General features: G+C 39.3%; 1 protein-coding gene across 1 annotated transcript; it reads right to left on the bottom strand.

Annotated features, from left to right (window-relative positions):
• Positions 1 to 1,195: 1,195 nt before the first annotated feature.
• On the bottom strand, positions 1,196 to 13,685 carry DMP1 (dentin matrix acidic phosphoprotein 1). The gene is made up of 6 exons (XM_070505384.1): positions 13,569 to 13,685; positions 8,416 to 8,489; positions 7,889 to 7,936; positions 5,684 to 5,716; positions 5,457 to 5,504; positions 1,196 to 3,606 (listed from the first exon to the last, which is right to left on the bottom strand). Exons 2-6 carry the CDS (start codon positions 8,467 to 8,469, stop codon positions 2,230 to 2,232), a joined length of 1,560 nt encoding a protein of 519 aa, XP_070361485.1. The 5' UTR covers positions 8,470 to 8,489; positions 13,569 to 13,685; the 3' UTR covers positions 1,196 to 2,229.
• Positions 13,686 to 15,084: the final 1,399 nt, after the last annotated feature.

Genomic DNA, 15,084 nt, shown 5'->3' on the forward strand with positions numbered 1-15,084 from the left:
GTCAAGATCCAAGCATGAGAGCAAGAGGATTGTGATTTTGCCCCTCAGCATCAGGAGCTCAATAATTTTCAGTTTTGTGCTCCTCCATTCGTGGACTTAAGCTCTCTCTCTATTTCTGCCTCTCTGTGTTTTCCCTTCTGTTTTTGTTCAGACCACCTTCTAATGTCCAGATTGCTAGAGAGAGAAAATCAGATTAGACCTCAAGCCACCATCGTTCATGTTCAAGCAGAGCCTTTGCAACACGCCTCCTCTGAGGCTGCTGGCCAGCCTGTAGGCCGACTTCCTGTGGGTCAGGTGCTCAGCCCATACAATCCCCCATGCTGAGGCAGGGCATTGAGTGGTTAGAACTGGCACCTATGCCTGAGGCACCTAGGAGGTCTGAGGATGAGGCAGTTCTCCTCAGAGGGAGCTGTGGGTTGGCAGGAACCTGTAAGTTAACAGAGCCAGATAATTAATCCATAGCGCCAGAGAACCCAAATGTAGGTATGTGGATGGGCTACCTCACAATCTCCTGGGATCCTTTAAAAATACAGAACTTTGGGTTTCACTCCAGATCTACTGAATTAAAATTTCAAGAGGGAGGATTAGAGAATATTTATATGTATTTTATCTCCCCAAGTGAGCACAGCTTTGACATTGTGAGGGAACAGAGCTATGTGACGGGCAGGAAGGTCTGACTGAGTGTTAGGAAGTCTTCCTGATTCTCTGGATAAGTTTGTAGGGGAATTCTGATATACTCTAGTGGAAGGGTGTGTAGAAACACATTTGAAAAATAGGGGTGCTGAGGTGAAGCAGTTTCCTTTAAAGGAATAAAAATGTAAGGAATAGATTTCCCTATAGTTCCCCAGAGTTTATGCAAATGACAGTTTGAGAGACTAGTAAGAACTAATGATAAACCCAAACACCATGAACTTTCTGTGTGGCCTCATACAAAAGTTGAGTTTGTGTCGTTTTTTTCCTTGTCTATAACACGTATATTTAGTGAAATGTCATAAGCAAGATGTAAAGTAATTTTACCAAATTGCTACCTGAATTATAAATAAAATTTTCATGAAATAATTTAGGAAAATCTTTCACTTTAATGGGAGAAAGCTAATAAACTATTTTGTAATGTTTTAAGGGAGGAGTTATTTAATATAAACACATCCTAATAATCAATATCACTATGAAAAATAAGCATATACTCCTTCTGGCTATTATTATCTTTATTACAAAATACGTACTTTAAGTTGAGGTAACATTTCAAAGGGTGTTTGGCAAAAATCAGCTGAATTCTGTATACGCAATTTTGCTATGTGCAACATACGTAAAGGACTCAGAGAATAATTTTTCCAGCATTGCACATAGGCTGATTTTAGAAAAATATAAAGCTAAAAGTTATCTATTTAAAGAGGACACGTCTTCTTCTACTCTCCCCCACCCAAACCTCCATGTCATTACCAGCGGTCAGTGAGGCAGTGTTCATGGGAGTTCACAAAAAACATCAAAAAGGGTAAATTCGTTGGAAAAAAAGTTTTGTTTATCCGAAACACCACTTTGTGCCACAACTTGAATGTGCTTTCACAAACTAAGTATTCAATCATATAGGATTTACTGTTGTTTATCTCAAGAATAAATAGAATTTTCTTGTTTTCAGTGGAGAAATCCTACGCAGCGCTCCGACTCCAGTATCCTTTCTGCTGTGAAGCCCTCTCTGATTCTCCAAGGCAACGTTGGTCACCCCGTTCTGGGCTCCCATACATTCTCTTCATAGCTCGGTTATAGCGCTCACCGCATTGGATTGTTATAATTCTTGTTTCCCTCATATGTATCTCTCTTTAGCTTTTTAGCTTTATTTATCCCTCTATAAGCTCCTCAGGAGCAAGAAACAAGTCTTAAGCTTCTTTATATCCCCAGCACTTAACGCAGTGCCTGGTACATAACAGAACCTCAATAACTGCTTGTTAGGTTAATGAGTTAGGAACTATTTCAGCTGCAAAGCTACAATGTACATCTTTCCTTCCTTCCAGTCTCATTGAGTGTGTTCTGGTGTCATTCCTCATTACTTAAACCTCTATGGTTGGTGACACCCTAGACACAAATATAATGTCCAGCATTTCCTTTCAGAAAGAAATGGCCTCTGGTTATCCTTCTGATAAAAACATCAATAAATTATAGTTATAATGATTTCCCTGCTCTCCAACCCCCAAGACTCCTTTGTATGAGAGCCACGTCTTAGGAAAGCTGATGTTAATAGCCATCTTGGCAATCATTATCATCTTGATCCCCGATGGGTTTGTTGTGATAAGCATCGACTGTCAATTTTCGGCTTTCTATCTCAGTGTTTTTCACCTGACCATCTTCCTCGCTGCTTGATTTGCTCTCAGTAGAGTTGCTGTCTTCTTTCGATTTGCTGCTGTCCTGAGAATCACTGCCATCCTCCTCCTCAGACTGGCTGTCCTGCTCCGACTGGCTTTCCTCGCTCTGGCTCTCTGTGGAGGCACTGTGAGACTGGAGGCCCTCCTGGCTAGAACTGTTCTTCTCCTCGCTGGACTCTGGGCTTTCCTCCGAGTATTTGAGGCTCTCATTGGACTCACTGTCGGCTTGCTCCTCTCTGGATTTGCTTTCTGAATTGGAGGGTTTATTCAAGCTGTCCTCTTCACTGGAGTCACTATCTTCCTGATCTTCTTCTGAGTGACTGGTGGTATTATCTGGGTTGTCACCCCTGGACTCACTCACTGTCTCTTCCTGAGATTCACTACTGTTTTCTTGAGATGGCGGGTCATCCTCTTGAATAGACTCATTGCTGGGGTCTTGGACATTTTCATTGTCTTCCTGGGACCGATTCTCATCACTGTCTTCTTGAGATTCATTCTTGCTGTTTTCTCTGGATTTTCTGAGGCCAGCTTCTTTGGAGTCAGTGTTTTCTGTGGAGTCACTCTTGACTTCTTCCATTGTGTAGTTATCATCAAGCTCACCTCTGTCATCTTCTTCAGAAATGCGGGACTTTCTGAAAAATTTCCTACTGGGATACTCCACTAATTGGCTCTCACCTGAATCCTGAGTGCTTGTTTGCTTGTCTTTGTTCTCTTTTGATTCTTTTGGCTTGACACTGGCATTGTTCATTCTAGAGTTGCTTCTCTCACTCCTGAAGGTGTCTGGATCATCACTCTGCATTCCTTCATCATCAAACTCAGAGCCATCCCCATGGCTACTATCCCCCTCACTGCCACCTCCCACCCAGTACTCCTCACTCTCACTCTCTTGAGTCGAGTGACCTCCCTCAAGCCTGCTGTGCACCTCATCCTCATTGTCAAAGTCTCTGCTCTCACTGGTGATATCTTGGGTACTGTCTTCCCCTCGGAGGGCACTATCTTCCCTGGATTGTGTGTTGTCAGCTGAGTCCTCATCACTTCTGAGTCTAGAATGTCCTCTTTGTGTCTCTTCAGGTCTTGGGCCATTGTCATCATCACCAAAGGTGTCATCTCCACTGTCATCTTCATCATCATCTTTATCATCTACATCCTTCCCTCCGCTCCAAGAGAGGCCACTAGCTGGTCTATACACATATTGACCGTCACGAAGGCCCTCCTCTGATTCGGCACTGTCACTGGGGACTTCATTTGCCTGGAATTTGGGGTTAACAGACACAGTCAGCACTCTGGCAGCTGATGCAGAGGGTGTTATCTAGCGGCCATCTGGGCTCTTTCTGCTTTCTTCTTCCTATGCCCCGCCCCCCCAACCCATGGTCAATTTTACTGCTCAACAATATCTCTGCCAGAGTTTAAAAAGAAGGAAGAGGAGTTCAAACTCAACTCATTCCATTTTACAAGGCACTGTTCACTCCATGCTGCAAAAATTTTCTCAAAAAGCTTTATAGAAATCACATTTATGAAACAAATCGTATTGTAAGTACGATTCCTTAAAGGAAACTCTCTGGTAATTTTTTGAAATTAAAGAATTAGTTTATAATGCTCACTCATCAGATTGTTTGGTTTAAAACAGAGTTTTAAAAAATATTTGGTGATTCTAAAATGACCCAAATATCTTTGGGTTTTTTAATCAACTCTGGGGAAGAAAATGTGTTAGGGCAGGAGGATGAAAACTTGAGCTAAAATGAAAGTAAAATATTGTAGTGAGGTATATATCTCACCCAAACCATATTTTACCTCATTCGCAAGGCAGAGAGTTGCCTCTAGAAAGCTCAGCTAGAGGACTGCAACTAGCATGACCACCACGGCAGCTTGGTTCTAAGTGTGAGCTCAGAGCAATTCCCGTCAGTGAAACAATTTGATGCTCGACACAGACGGGGAAGGACAGCGAGTCTTCATTCATTATGCTCTGGGAAAATCTGCTCTCTTTACTGGACCCTATAACAGAGCATTCTTGCCAACTTTTTTTGTTTTTCCACATGTTGCCGTGGATCAATTTCCTTTGGGAGTACGGGATGATGACATCTCTTCCCATCGCTAGAGTTTACACGGGTCTGCTGCAACTGAGCGTCTCCTGAGCTTTCCATACCTCAATAGGGGCATAGCGCACCCTCCTCAAGCAGGGACTGCTACCTTCATCTGAGAGCCCAGAGAACATTGAGACAATAAGCCACAACATCCCCAGAAAAGAGCATTTCCCCAATTCTGTGCTTACAAATTTCTAGATTATTGCTCTAAGAAGCCTTTAGTAAATAGTGGTTAAATGCCTAATAATTTGTCTTTCAACTCTGGCTGAGGAGAGCATGCAACATGAGTCAAAGCTTCAGGGAGAAACATGGTTTCTGAAATCTCTGGAGCCCCACAGGATTGAATTTCGTCAAAAATGATAGGACAGCTAAGAAAATAATGACATTTCCTCTTAGAAAAATGAAAAAAAAACAAAGAAGAAGAAGAAGAAGAGAGAAAGCAGTTTTTTATTACAGGAATATAAGCTGTCAGCTTTTCTCACTCCCAGGACCACAGATGAGACTGTTTCAGGGAGAAAGTTATTACTGAAGCAGCTGTTTCATTAAAGCTTCCTCGGGGCTCTCCTCTTCTCTCCTCTAACAGGATCCTTGACCCAGAGGAGGTCTCCACCCCAAAAGGCACTTTATGTTGGCCAGAACACTTTTCTCTGCCTGACCTGAACTGCTCCAATTGTACAAGCAACATTTTAGATTGAGGAGCGAGCTATTCCTTGTCTAACATAGTCTATGACCATTTGTGCATGTTTATGTATATGTATATATATTCTTTTTAACTAGGTGCACATTTAGGGCCACAACATCTATAATCCGGTCCCAGTGATAAATATGGAATGAACAGCATGTCCACATCCGAATTCTCCCACTCATTTTTCCCTTCTTATATTGTGGAACTATTTAGCCAGCCTAACCAATGGTTAGAAAATATTATATTTAGAACAGCTGCCAGGTAATTTAATCTAACATCATTTCCTTCGATTTCTAAGGAGCCTAAAAAGTTAAGAAAGGTCTGTTTAATTACCTGTTCCTCTGAGCTAACTTTACTTTCTTCTGATGACTCACTGCTCTCCTAAAACGAAAAAGAAAATGTTGTTTACTTTTCCTTTTAGTAATTCCTGAGGAAAGAAATACGATACATATCAATTACTTGCAGTTTGGATTTACTGCTTTCCAAATGGCCGATGGTGATGAGAAGAGTGTTAGTTACTTCACGAGATGTTTATAAGAAAGAATAAATAAGATAGTTACCAAAGCTGGTGTTGGTGTCTGAGCCAAATGACCCTGCAAAAAGGAAGGAAAACAACTTACTCCACAGATGGATTATGTCACTGCAAATATTTAGAATAATTTTAGGTCTTTTCTTTAGTTTTTTGGTATATATTTTATATTTACATGAATAATAATGACAATTTATGGTGAAATGGCTAAAAACTCAATATGAGATGACTAATGGCCTGAAAAGATCTTGTGATATGAAAGACCTAGAAGATTTTGTATTTCTGATCTTCACTTAGCAAAAAATATCCTTTTGTTGAAGCTGGTTGTTCATGCAACCTAGAGAAAATGTAACACAGGAAAAGCAGCGTTGGAACTCAGAACTCAGATTTGAGTCTCAATTGACTCCTTGGTTTTTGTTTTAGCCCTGAAAAGCCACCATCTTGGTGTTAGCACTGAAATTCATATATTTCAGGAAACCTTTAAGTCTCTGGTAAACTGTGATGGTTGGTCACTCTATGTGAGTTTGGACAATTCACCTGTCTGATGTCACGTTCCTATTCACAAATTTAGACTATTAGCAACCACTGCGCTCCCTCCACAGGGCTGCTGTGAGGATGAAATTGGCTAATGCCTATGGAAGCATCTTGAGAACTATTTAATATGATATAAACTAAAGAAATGATCCATTTTAAGAATATCCACTTTATAAAATTTAATAGTAGACAAAACTGAATTGAGAAAGCCATGAAACCTTTCTTGTGTCATAAAAGATCACCAAAATAAAAAACAAATGCTGTCTGAAACTTAGTCATAGTTGTGATTTATTTCACTTTCTTTAGTCTTATAAGAACTGTAAGAATGCCTGAGCTACCTCAGGTGCCCTCTCCCCACCCATTCTCCCCCTTCCCCTGGAGCCTGGCAAAACCCCATATGGCTCAAAGCCACTGAGCGATGGATGTGAAGACCCAAGATGCACAGTAGAGCAGAAGGAGCTGCTATCAACATGTCTTCAACAAGCTTCTCAACAACGCCAGGCTGGGGATATCTCCTCAGAGGAAGGAGCTACAGCGTAATCCATTTAAGTCTTTGCCCTGTGACACAGGCGTAATGGCGGACTCCACTCTAGTCAGTTATCATTTGGAATTAAGGGGTGGAAGGGAACAAGACTTTGGTATTTTTCTCATGTCAAGGCTATACTTGAGAACACAGTACATTTGTGGTACTCTTAGAGTCTCTAGTTGAATGAGAGGAAGGATCTAGAGCAGCTGCTTTTAAATTAACCAGTCTAAGGACATCTCTGATGAAAGTTCATGTAAGAAATCATGCAATGTCTATTCTAGCCTCAGGCAGGGGCAGGACCCCATCTCAGGCCTTTGACATTATCTGGCCACCACTAATAGGGTTGTGCTCAAGCTGTATCGTATGCAAAAGCCAGCAGGAAACAAGGTAATGAACAAAACATTCTGACTTAATGTAAGATTTTAATCCTCATTTGTAATTCCAGTCTTGAGAACCTACTGATCTCCTAGACCTGGCCCTTTCCTGAGAGGGAGACAACACCCTGGTAGAATGTCGATTCTGGAACCAGAGTGACCTGGGTTCAAAGTCTGGCTCTAATACTTATCAACCATATAACCTAGACAGACTAGGTTACTCTCTGTGTCTCAGTGTTCTCATTTGTAAAATGAGAATCAAATACAACATCTAATTCATTGGGGTATTGTGAAGATTGAGAAAGTTAGTACATGTGAAGCACATGGAACCGTGCCTGGCAATGGTTCTTAAGTCATTGAGAGTTAATAACTACTAGGTTGTTCAGAGTCAACACTCAGTAAACATTAGCTATCATTCCAAAGACTCTAGCATCCTCTCATCTTTCTTTTCTCACCTTCCAGGAAGTGACCTCCTGCCTGCCAGACATCTCCTGGTAAACAGATTTCTAGTCCTAATTCATCAAGGGCAGTCTTGGTTCATTGTCATTTATCCCCTTGCACTACTATACACATCCATTACGAAAATGAAGCTAAAGGAAAAAATGCTTCCTCACCAAATTATACTATTAAGTTGGAGTTGAAGCATTATATGAACTAGAAATTACAGCTCTCACTGCCTATATCTAGGTTATTAATATGTTCATTGACTCATTAGTAGTTTCAGCACTTGCAATGGAGCCAATTTGGTTACACTAGTAAAATACTAAAATAAAATACTTCAAAAAGTCTTATTTGTACTCACCTTCCACTCTTCAGAGCTCTTGGATTCAGTATTTTGATACCTGGCTACCTAGAAAATTTAGTACATATGGTCAGCTCACAGAGAAATTTCCAAGGCAGCAGCTATTAGCACTTTACATACTCAGAAGCAGTGGCAGTCAAATTTTAACAGGCATCAGAATCATCTGGAGGCCTGTTAAAACATACTGCTGTGCCCAGTCCCTAGAGAGTCTGATTTAGTAGGTCTGAGGCAGGATCCAAGGACTTGCATTTCTAACAAGTCCTAGTGACGCTGATGCTGCTGGTCTGAGGATGACACTGTGAGAACCACTGCTTATGGGGAAGGAAAATGAGAATCACAGCTATGTGAATGGCAACTGAACAGAATAAGCAATAACTCAGATGATACTTTAAAGAAAATAGCTTCCTAAGAAACTACTGTTTTCATCCTACTGGAACGTACACAGCCACCATGGGTCATAGCCAATGGGAATTGTGGAGTTTTAGATATACAAGGGTTTTCTCATATAGCTGTACCTTGATACTTACTGGGAGAGCACAGGAGAACCCCCAAAGGAACATAAGCAGGATGCTGGTCTTCATAGCTGGTGTGACACCTCTATCTGTGAAAAAGGACAAAAGATGTTTTCCTCATGCTGAAGAAATACAGGAGCTTCAACTTTTTAACAGTTTCTTCCTATTAAAAAAACCCAACTCATCCAAATGTCCATCAACTGATGAATGGATAAATCAAATGTACTATACTCGTACAATGGCATATTATTTGGCTGTAAGAAAGAATGAAGTACTGATACAGGCCACAAAGTAGAGAAACTTTGAAAACATCACAGATTGAAAGAAGCCAGACACAAAAGACCACATACTGTATGATTCCTTTCATATGAAATGTCCAAAATAGGCAAACCTATAGAGACGGAAAGTAGTAAGTGTTTGCCCAGGGCTGGGGATGCTGGGGGGTTGAGGGTTATAGCTAAGGGATGAAGTTTGGAGGTGATGAAAATGTCGTAAAATGTGTTTTGGTGAAGGTTGCACAACTTTGTGAATATACTAAAAACCATGGAACTGTACACTTCAAGTGGGTAAAGTATATGTCTGAATTATATCTCAATAAAGCTGTTTAAAAAGAAAACTCACTCCTAAGAGATAAATTGAAAACTTTTCAATGAGGAGCTCTATAACTAACATAAGGCATAAACTTCACTAACACATAAAATATGATAAATGGAGGGAAAAGTAAAGAAAGAGGAATAGAGAAATTTCTGACCATTGGACTTTACAATAATTATGCAGCTTGGTGAGGCAGAGCAACCTGGCAAATATAGTCCCCCACAAAAAACTACATTTATTGATACCATTAATGGGTGGTGGGCATTTGTCTTCACACACACACACAAATGCTTCTCAGTCACATTTATAACCTCATAACAACATCTAGACAAAATAGATTGATTTTGTGTTTTTTTCTTGATCTGCAAGAGATGTACTAGGGCAGGCTTCATATTACAGCTCCAGGAAGCTCTTAATATCTACTGTGCTACATTTAGTTATACATTATACATGATTATGCTAAATTCTTTTAAGTGTCATTCACAGTCCTGAAGGATCCCAGGAAGATTAGAGGTTTGGGACACACTTGTGCATCACGCTGAGAGAAACATGCCAACTCAAGCTGTCTTTTCCTGGAGGATGGCTTTGTTTCATACTTCAAGGACTGGTGATTTGGAACACAATTTGTTCTATATCTAAAAATAGATGTACTAGATGCTAATGTAAAAAGTTACTGAAATGATTTAAAAGGAAACTAATTTTGCCTGAACTAGAAAGCCCTTGATCTGCCCTAACAGACTTGTCAGATGGACTTCCATACATTTTGAGGAAAATCTTACAAGTTTATTTCAGACTTGACTTTTGTTGATAGTATCCTTAAATATTAAATATATACTATACTAGCGACAAAAGACCTAAGCCAGAAGTTCTCAACCCTGGCTATATATTAGTATCAGCCAGGAGATTTAAAGACAAACTGATGCACACATCCCACCGCAGAGTGTAAATCAGTAACTGGGGGTGGGGACAGGTATGAGTTTGCTTTTAAGGTGCTTCAGATGATTTTAACCTCTCATCCAAGAAATAAGAATACATTGTCAATAATGTCTGAATATGCTGAATAAGGTCTGAAATGTTGGGCTCAAGAAGTCATCTAATCTTATTCTTTCTTCAAGAAAACAGAAGTACTAAGGTGAGGAGACTGCGAATGTCCCTCATTTCTGCTTTCATACAGCTCAGATGGTCCCACAGAGCCTCTCATTTTATCTCATGAGCATTTTCCCTCTTCAACAGAACTAGTCCTAGTTATCTTCTTTATTCTAATTCATCATAGTTCATAGTAGTCCTTGTGTTCTGATACTATTTTTATTTCTTTTTCAAATTCTTTACCTAATACCAACAGAGAAAACATATGAAAATGCTCAACCTCACTTAAAACAAACCTAATTCAACAAGATATTAGTTCTTAAGGAAACCAGAAAATCTCATCCTCGAAGATGCTTTGACATAAAAATTATTTTGAGCTGAAGGCACTTGGGAAACAGCAGAACCAAGAAGGGTGCTCTGATTCTCCTTTTTCTTCCTGAAAGCAGAAGCTAGAACTCCCATATGTAGAGTGTGTTCCCTTTCCCTGTACCAGGAGGAAGGAAGACATTCTTGTCACCATAGACAGAGTGGAGGCTGAGAGAAATCTGGACCAACAAACCTTGTTAAGCTAACCCTATCTTCCCACTCACTTCTCCACAATATAACCGCCCATATCAGTTCATCACAAAGTGTATTATTTCTTTGTCTAAAAAGTATAAAATTTTTCTGCTCTGGTCACTTCTTCAGGTCTTCATTCTCTTGTGAAGGCTCCCATGTAGATGCAAAAACTTTACTAAAACTTGTCTGCTTTTCTCCTGTTAATCTGTCTCATGTCAGTTTAATTCTTAGGCCCAGCCAGAGATCCTAAGAGAGTAGAGGAAAAATTTTCCTCCCCTACACTTATCTTTAGTGCACACAATCAAAACTTTTCTTTAAGTTCTTAGGTTCATTTCTTAAGGAAAGGAAAGTTTCCCCCAAATGTGATACTCTCAAAACAACTGCATATCAATGGTTTTGGCTTCACAGGTCAAATGAAAATTAGGCCGCTCACCATTTTAATTTTCAAAGTGAAATTTGAATAGGGCAATAATCTCATGATGTTCTGAAAACTAGCAAATATTGCAGTCTTGACAAAAGGGCAATGAATACTGAATTCTCCTCCTGTGTTTTCTTTTGTGTCCCTCTTAACTAAATAACAAAATATGACGCAATGCTCTACACCAATGAATGTTGTGTTTTTTACGAACGAAGTGTATGCTTCCAGTATTCAAGTGTCTTAGGGGTGGAATATTATGAAACATAAGAAAGATGCACTAATTTGCTCATGCTTCTAGAAATACCATTTAGCACCCTGACCTAAAGTAATACTTTCCCAAATAGAAGTCTAATAAACCAAAATAAAATACAACCTGGGGTCCTGAGAGAGCTGATATTGCCTCCCAAAGAATATTGTCTGCCATCAGCATTAAAGAAAGTCAGATCTTAAATCCTATATTAGATTTTCAATTAGTATTTTTGATAAGAATAATTATTCTTTTGTGAAGTATATTTCCAAATGAGAGCTCCAAACATTTATAAACTTTTTAACTGCCACCCTAAAAAGAGTAGAAGTAGATATGCAGTAGGCATATTCAGAGTAATAAATTTGAAAAATAGCTACAAACCTGAAAGATGTGAGTCTACAACCCTGAGTTCTTCTTCAGTGACTGGCAAGTGTCATTTTTCCATGGCACATGCTGTCATTCTACAATGAGAGCATGTAGAAAAAGGAAAGTACCAACCTTAATTTGAGTTCCACTTGTTTGGAAGGCAGTGTACATATTAGAGATTTTCAATCTTTATGAATTGTTTTCCCAAAGTTGAAAAGATCCAGAATGTTTAGGATGTAGAGAAGGGGATTGCAGACCCTTCTCTCTCTGGCTCCCCCAAGGTGTAGTGAGAACTTCTTAGTGCTCTCAAGGAGGGAACCTTGCTCTGGAATTTCCTCAAAGTTAATATTCACTTATAAAGCATACATCTTCTTTTATGTAAACTGAAATGTAGAGATAGGCCACAGGAAGGAAATAAAAGCTTGAAAAGTCATAAACTCAATTTATCATGCTTAATTTGCTTTGTCTGACTTAGTATTGTTGTTCTTAATAATACTAATGAACAATGTATCCATTAATTAGCAGTAAACAAATATTGATTCAGAATATCCTATGTGCCGGGCACTGTTCTAAGCTCTGAGTGTACAACAGTATGTAATAATGATAATAAGCTGACCTTACTCAGAACCCAACTAACCAGAACCTCCACTAGCTAGAATTTGTTTTGTTTATTACTCTTTGAAAATAAAGTGGAATTTGGCCAGGACACAAATTCTATCAGGAATTCAGAGAATCAAACAAATAAATCAATGAAAATTTCTAATCTTTCCAGCTGAGGTTGTCTTGAGGTCAATTACAATCAATCCTGTGTCATATGCCTTCAACCACAGGAAAATAACTCTTAGGTGTCCCAAAATTAAATATATATTTGCAAGGCCTCTATGCACCTGAGGCACATTGATCCACATCACCATTTTGGGGTAGGTAAGTAGACTAATGCCCTTTAGAAAACTGTTTGTTTGTTCATATGTTTTAACCAACCAGATCCAATTAGGATAGTTTACTTGGCCCTCAGATAAACAGAAAGTATGGTTCACCAGACGTTATTGCTCCTAAAGAAGGCAGGTTGCTTGAAGTGTTGCTATTACACATGAGATCGTACAGAATGCACTGCCTGACCACAGCTCCCACTCTGTTGTGGAAGACAGACACTTGTGATATGGATGAAGAAGTGGAACAAATGCAACAAATAAAAATACATATGGACAGGAGTACAGATACTCCTAAGTGTCCTACACTAGAAAATGTATTAAAAAACAATTATATTCACATTTATTGAATTCTGACTGTATGCAGGGCATCATGCCACATGACTACCCAGCTAAACAATGCAAAAGCATGATAATTATCACACCCTTGGTTTATATCAGTGGTCTTAGCATCTTCTTTCAGATACTCGATTGATAATGAATATTACTAGATGCTGTCTGGATGAATAGTATCAAATGGCTTTTAATTTAAAAGTTCACATTTTGAAAGTCCTGCCAGTCTACTTCAGATTCTTTCATAATGTCTTGTAGGCCGTGAACATCACTCGATCCATGAAACCTAAATATACAAGTTGTACTTGTTTTGCTAATTAAAGCTACACTGCAAAATGACCTTCCATCTTCCTCCTGTTCAGTCAACTTCCCCTTTCAGAAGCACTATGCAGAGATCTAATTAAGTATTACTGAGAAAAACACCTGGCTCTATTGACTTAACATTGTCATTTTCCTATCATTATTTACTGGCGCATAAACAACAAGCACAAAAATGGGAGTCATTTTTACCCAAGCCCCAGCTCTCCCCATCTCTTTCGGCATGGCATAATGCCTCTCAACATGTATACATTTTTAATATTTTCCAAAAAACACAGCAGAAGTCATTTTAAGAAATTAAATGATGAGAATGTCTTACCCTCTTCAGTTCACAAAGACTTTTCCCAAAGTCTCCACAATCAGGCTGAAGTTCTCACAGAGGAAACTATGCTCAATGAAGTCACTCTTGTGTTGATGTTCTGAACAGGTCTCTGATGGTGCTGGAATTTAAACTCTGCTTCAGCTCTTCATAGCCAATCAGCCTCGGGCTGGGGGTGACTGACATCACAAGGTGTCACCGGGACTCCAGTACACCCACACTTCCTCCAGCTCACAGAGACAGATTTTCCCTAAAAAGCTCTGTGGTTCCCAAATGACTAGACTAGTTTCCATTAAATTGAAGATCTTCCTAAAGCTTTATTTTGATTTCTAAATATATGTCATTCACATCCATGCAGGCTTATGAGCATTATAAACAATGACAATATCTTCCACCCACTGATTGCTCCCAGTAGACGCAAGGATGGGAAAAGGAGAGTCAAGTGGTGGCTAGAAAGTTTCCTGTTAATGTACACTTTCAGGTTGTACATTAAAAACTCACTAAAATAACAGATTTGCCTAAATTGTTGATCTTGAGAATATGGGCTTTTATTCTTTCCCTTTCATCTTTTAACAACCTCTACTACTCGTCTCCTTTTCCTCTCATCTCCCTTCCCCCATATACACACAAAGGTCCAAAATTCTTACTAACCTAATGAAGTATCCATTTACAGAATTATGTGATTGGAAATATTAAAACACCATCCTAAGTAACGTTTTTTCACCAAAAATAATTTAAATCAAACGCTTCATTATTCCCCCCAACTGCCTGCCACATTTTGGTTTTAACTCTGGTGACTCTTTGAAATCAGAATTGGATTAAGGGGAAGACTAGTTGGGTAACATCCAGGGAAACCAGTTTCCAAGGGACTGCCATCACTGAAAATGTAATGAAATAGGTAAAATGGTGTTTATCAGGACTCTTTAAGGAGCGTACTGAAGGTTGCTCTAGGGAGCTAAAAGTGGGAGCATGCTCCAGTAACAATAGAATGACCACTGAACAAGTATTTAAAGAATATAAGTCACTGGACTTTAACTTCTTCAAGAATGGGGATGTTTGCTTTGTTTACTGGTATATACCCAGGGCCCTAAAACCTAGGTTCCTGGATCATAATAAACACTCAGTAAATACTTTTATGAATGACTGAATAGATTGGCTTTAAAATGGGCCAGATTATTAACTTGACTGCAGTACGCAAATGACTCACTCTGACTTTTTTTGAAAGTGTTACGATTGTTGTCAATTTTAGTTGATACTCCCACCAACCTGGCTATTGCGAATTGGGATGCCCAACGTTATCCAGGAAACTAATATCAAATATGTAGATTCTTAACTTATTCAGTGTGAACTGCAACTGGGTGGAAGGCAGAAAATGCTGAGAGAGGAGTCTAGTTTCATGTAGGGCTGATTAGAAAACCAAAGATCATATGAGAAAGCTATAAATTCCCTATGTTCTGTTCCGGTTCTGAATCACACTCCCTAGTGGTTTCGTAGGTCTTGACTGACCTCTATCCTA

The sequence above is a fragment of the Equus asinus genome, chromosome 3 (genome assembly GCF_041296235.1).
Source record: "Equus asinus isolate D_3611 breed Donkey chromosome 3, EquAss-T2T_v2, whole genome shotgun sequence".
Taxonomy (NCBI): Eukaryota; Metazoa; Chordata; class Mammalia; order Perissodactyla; family Equidae; genus Equus; species Equus asinus.

Bases quoted from the DNA above. Each gene is read 5' to 3' on its own strand.
- DMP1 (XM_070505384.1), bottom strand. From the start codon at position 8,469: ATGAAGACCAGCATCCTGCTTATGTTCCTTTGGGGGTTCTCCTGTGCT. The intron at 7,937-8,415 runs GTAAGTATCAAG...TAAATTTTCTAG, and splicing joins GGTTCTCCTGTGCTCTCCCA to GTAGCCAGGTATCAAAATAC. The intron at 5,505-5,683 runs GTAACTATCTTA...TTTTCGTTTTAG, and splicing joins AGACACCAACACCAGCTTTG to GAGAGCAGTGAGTCATCAGA.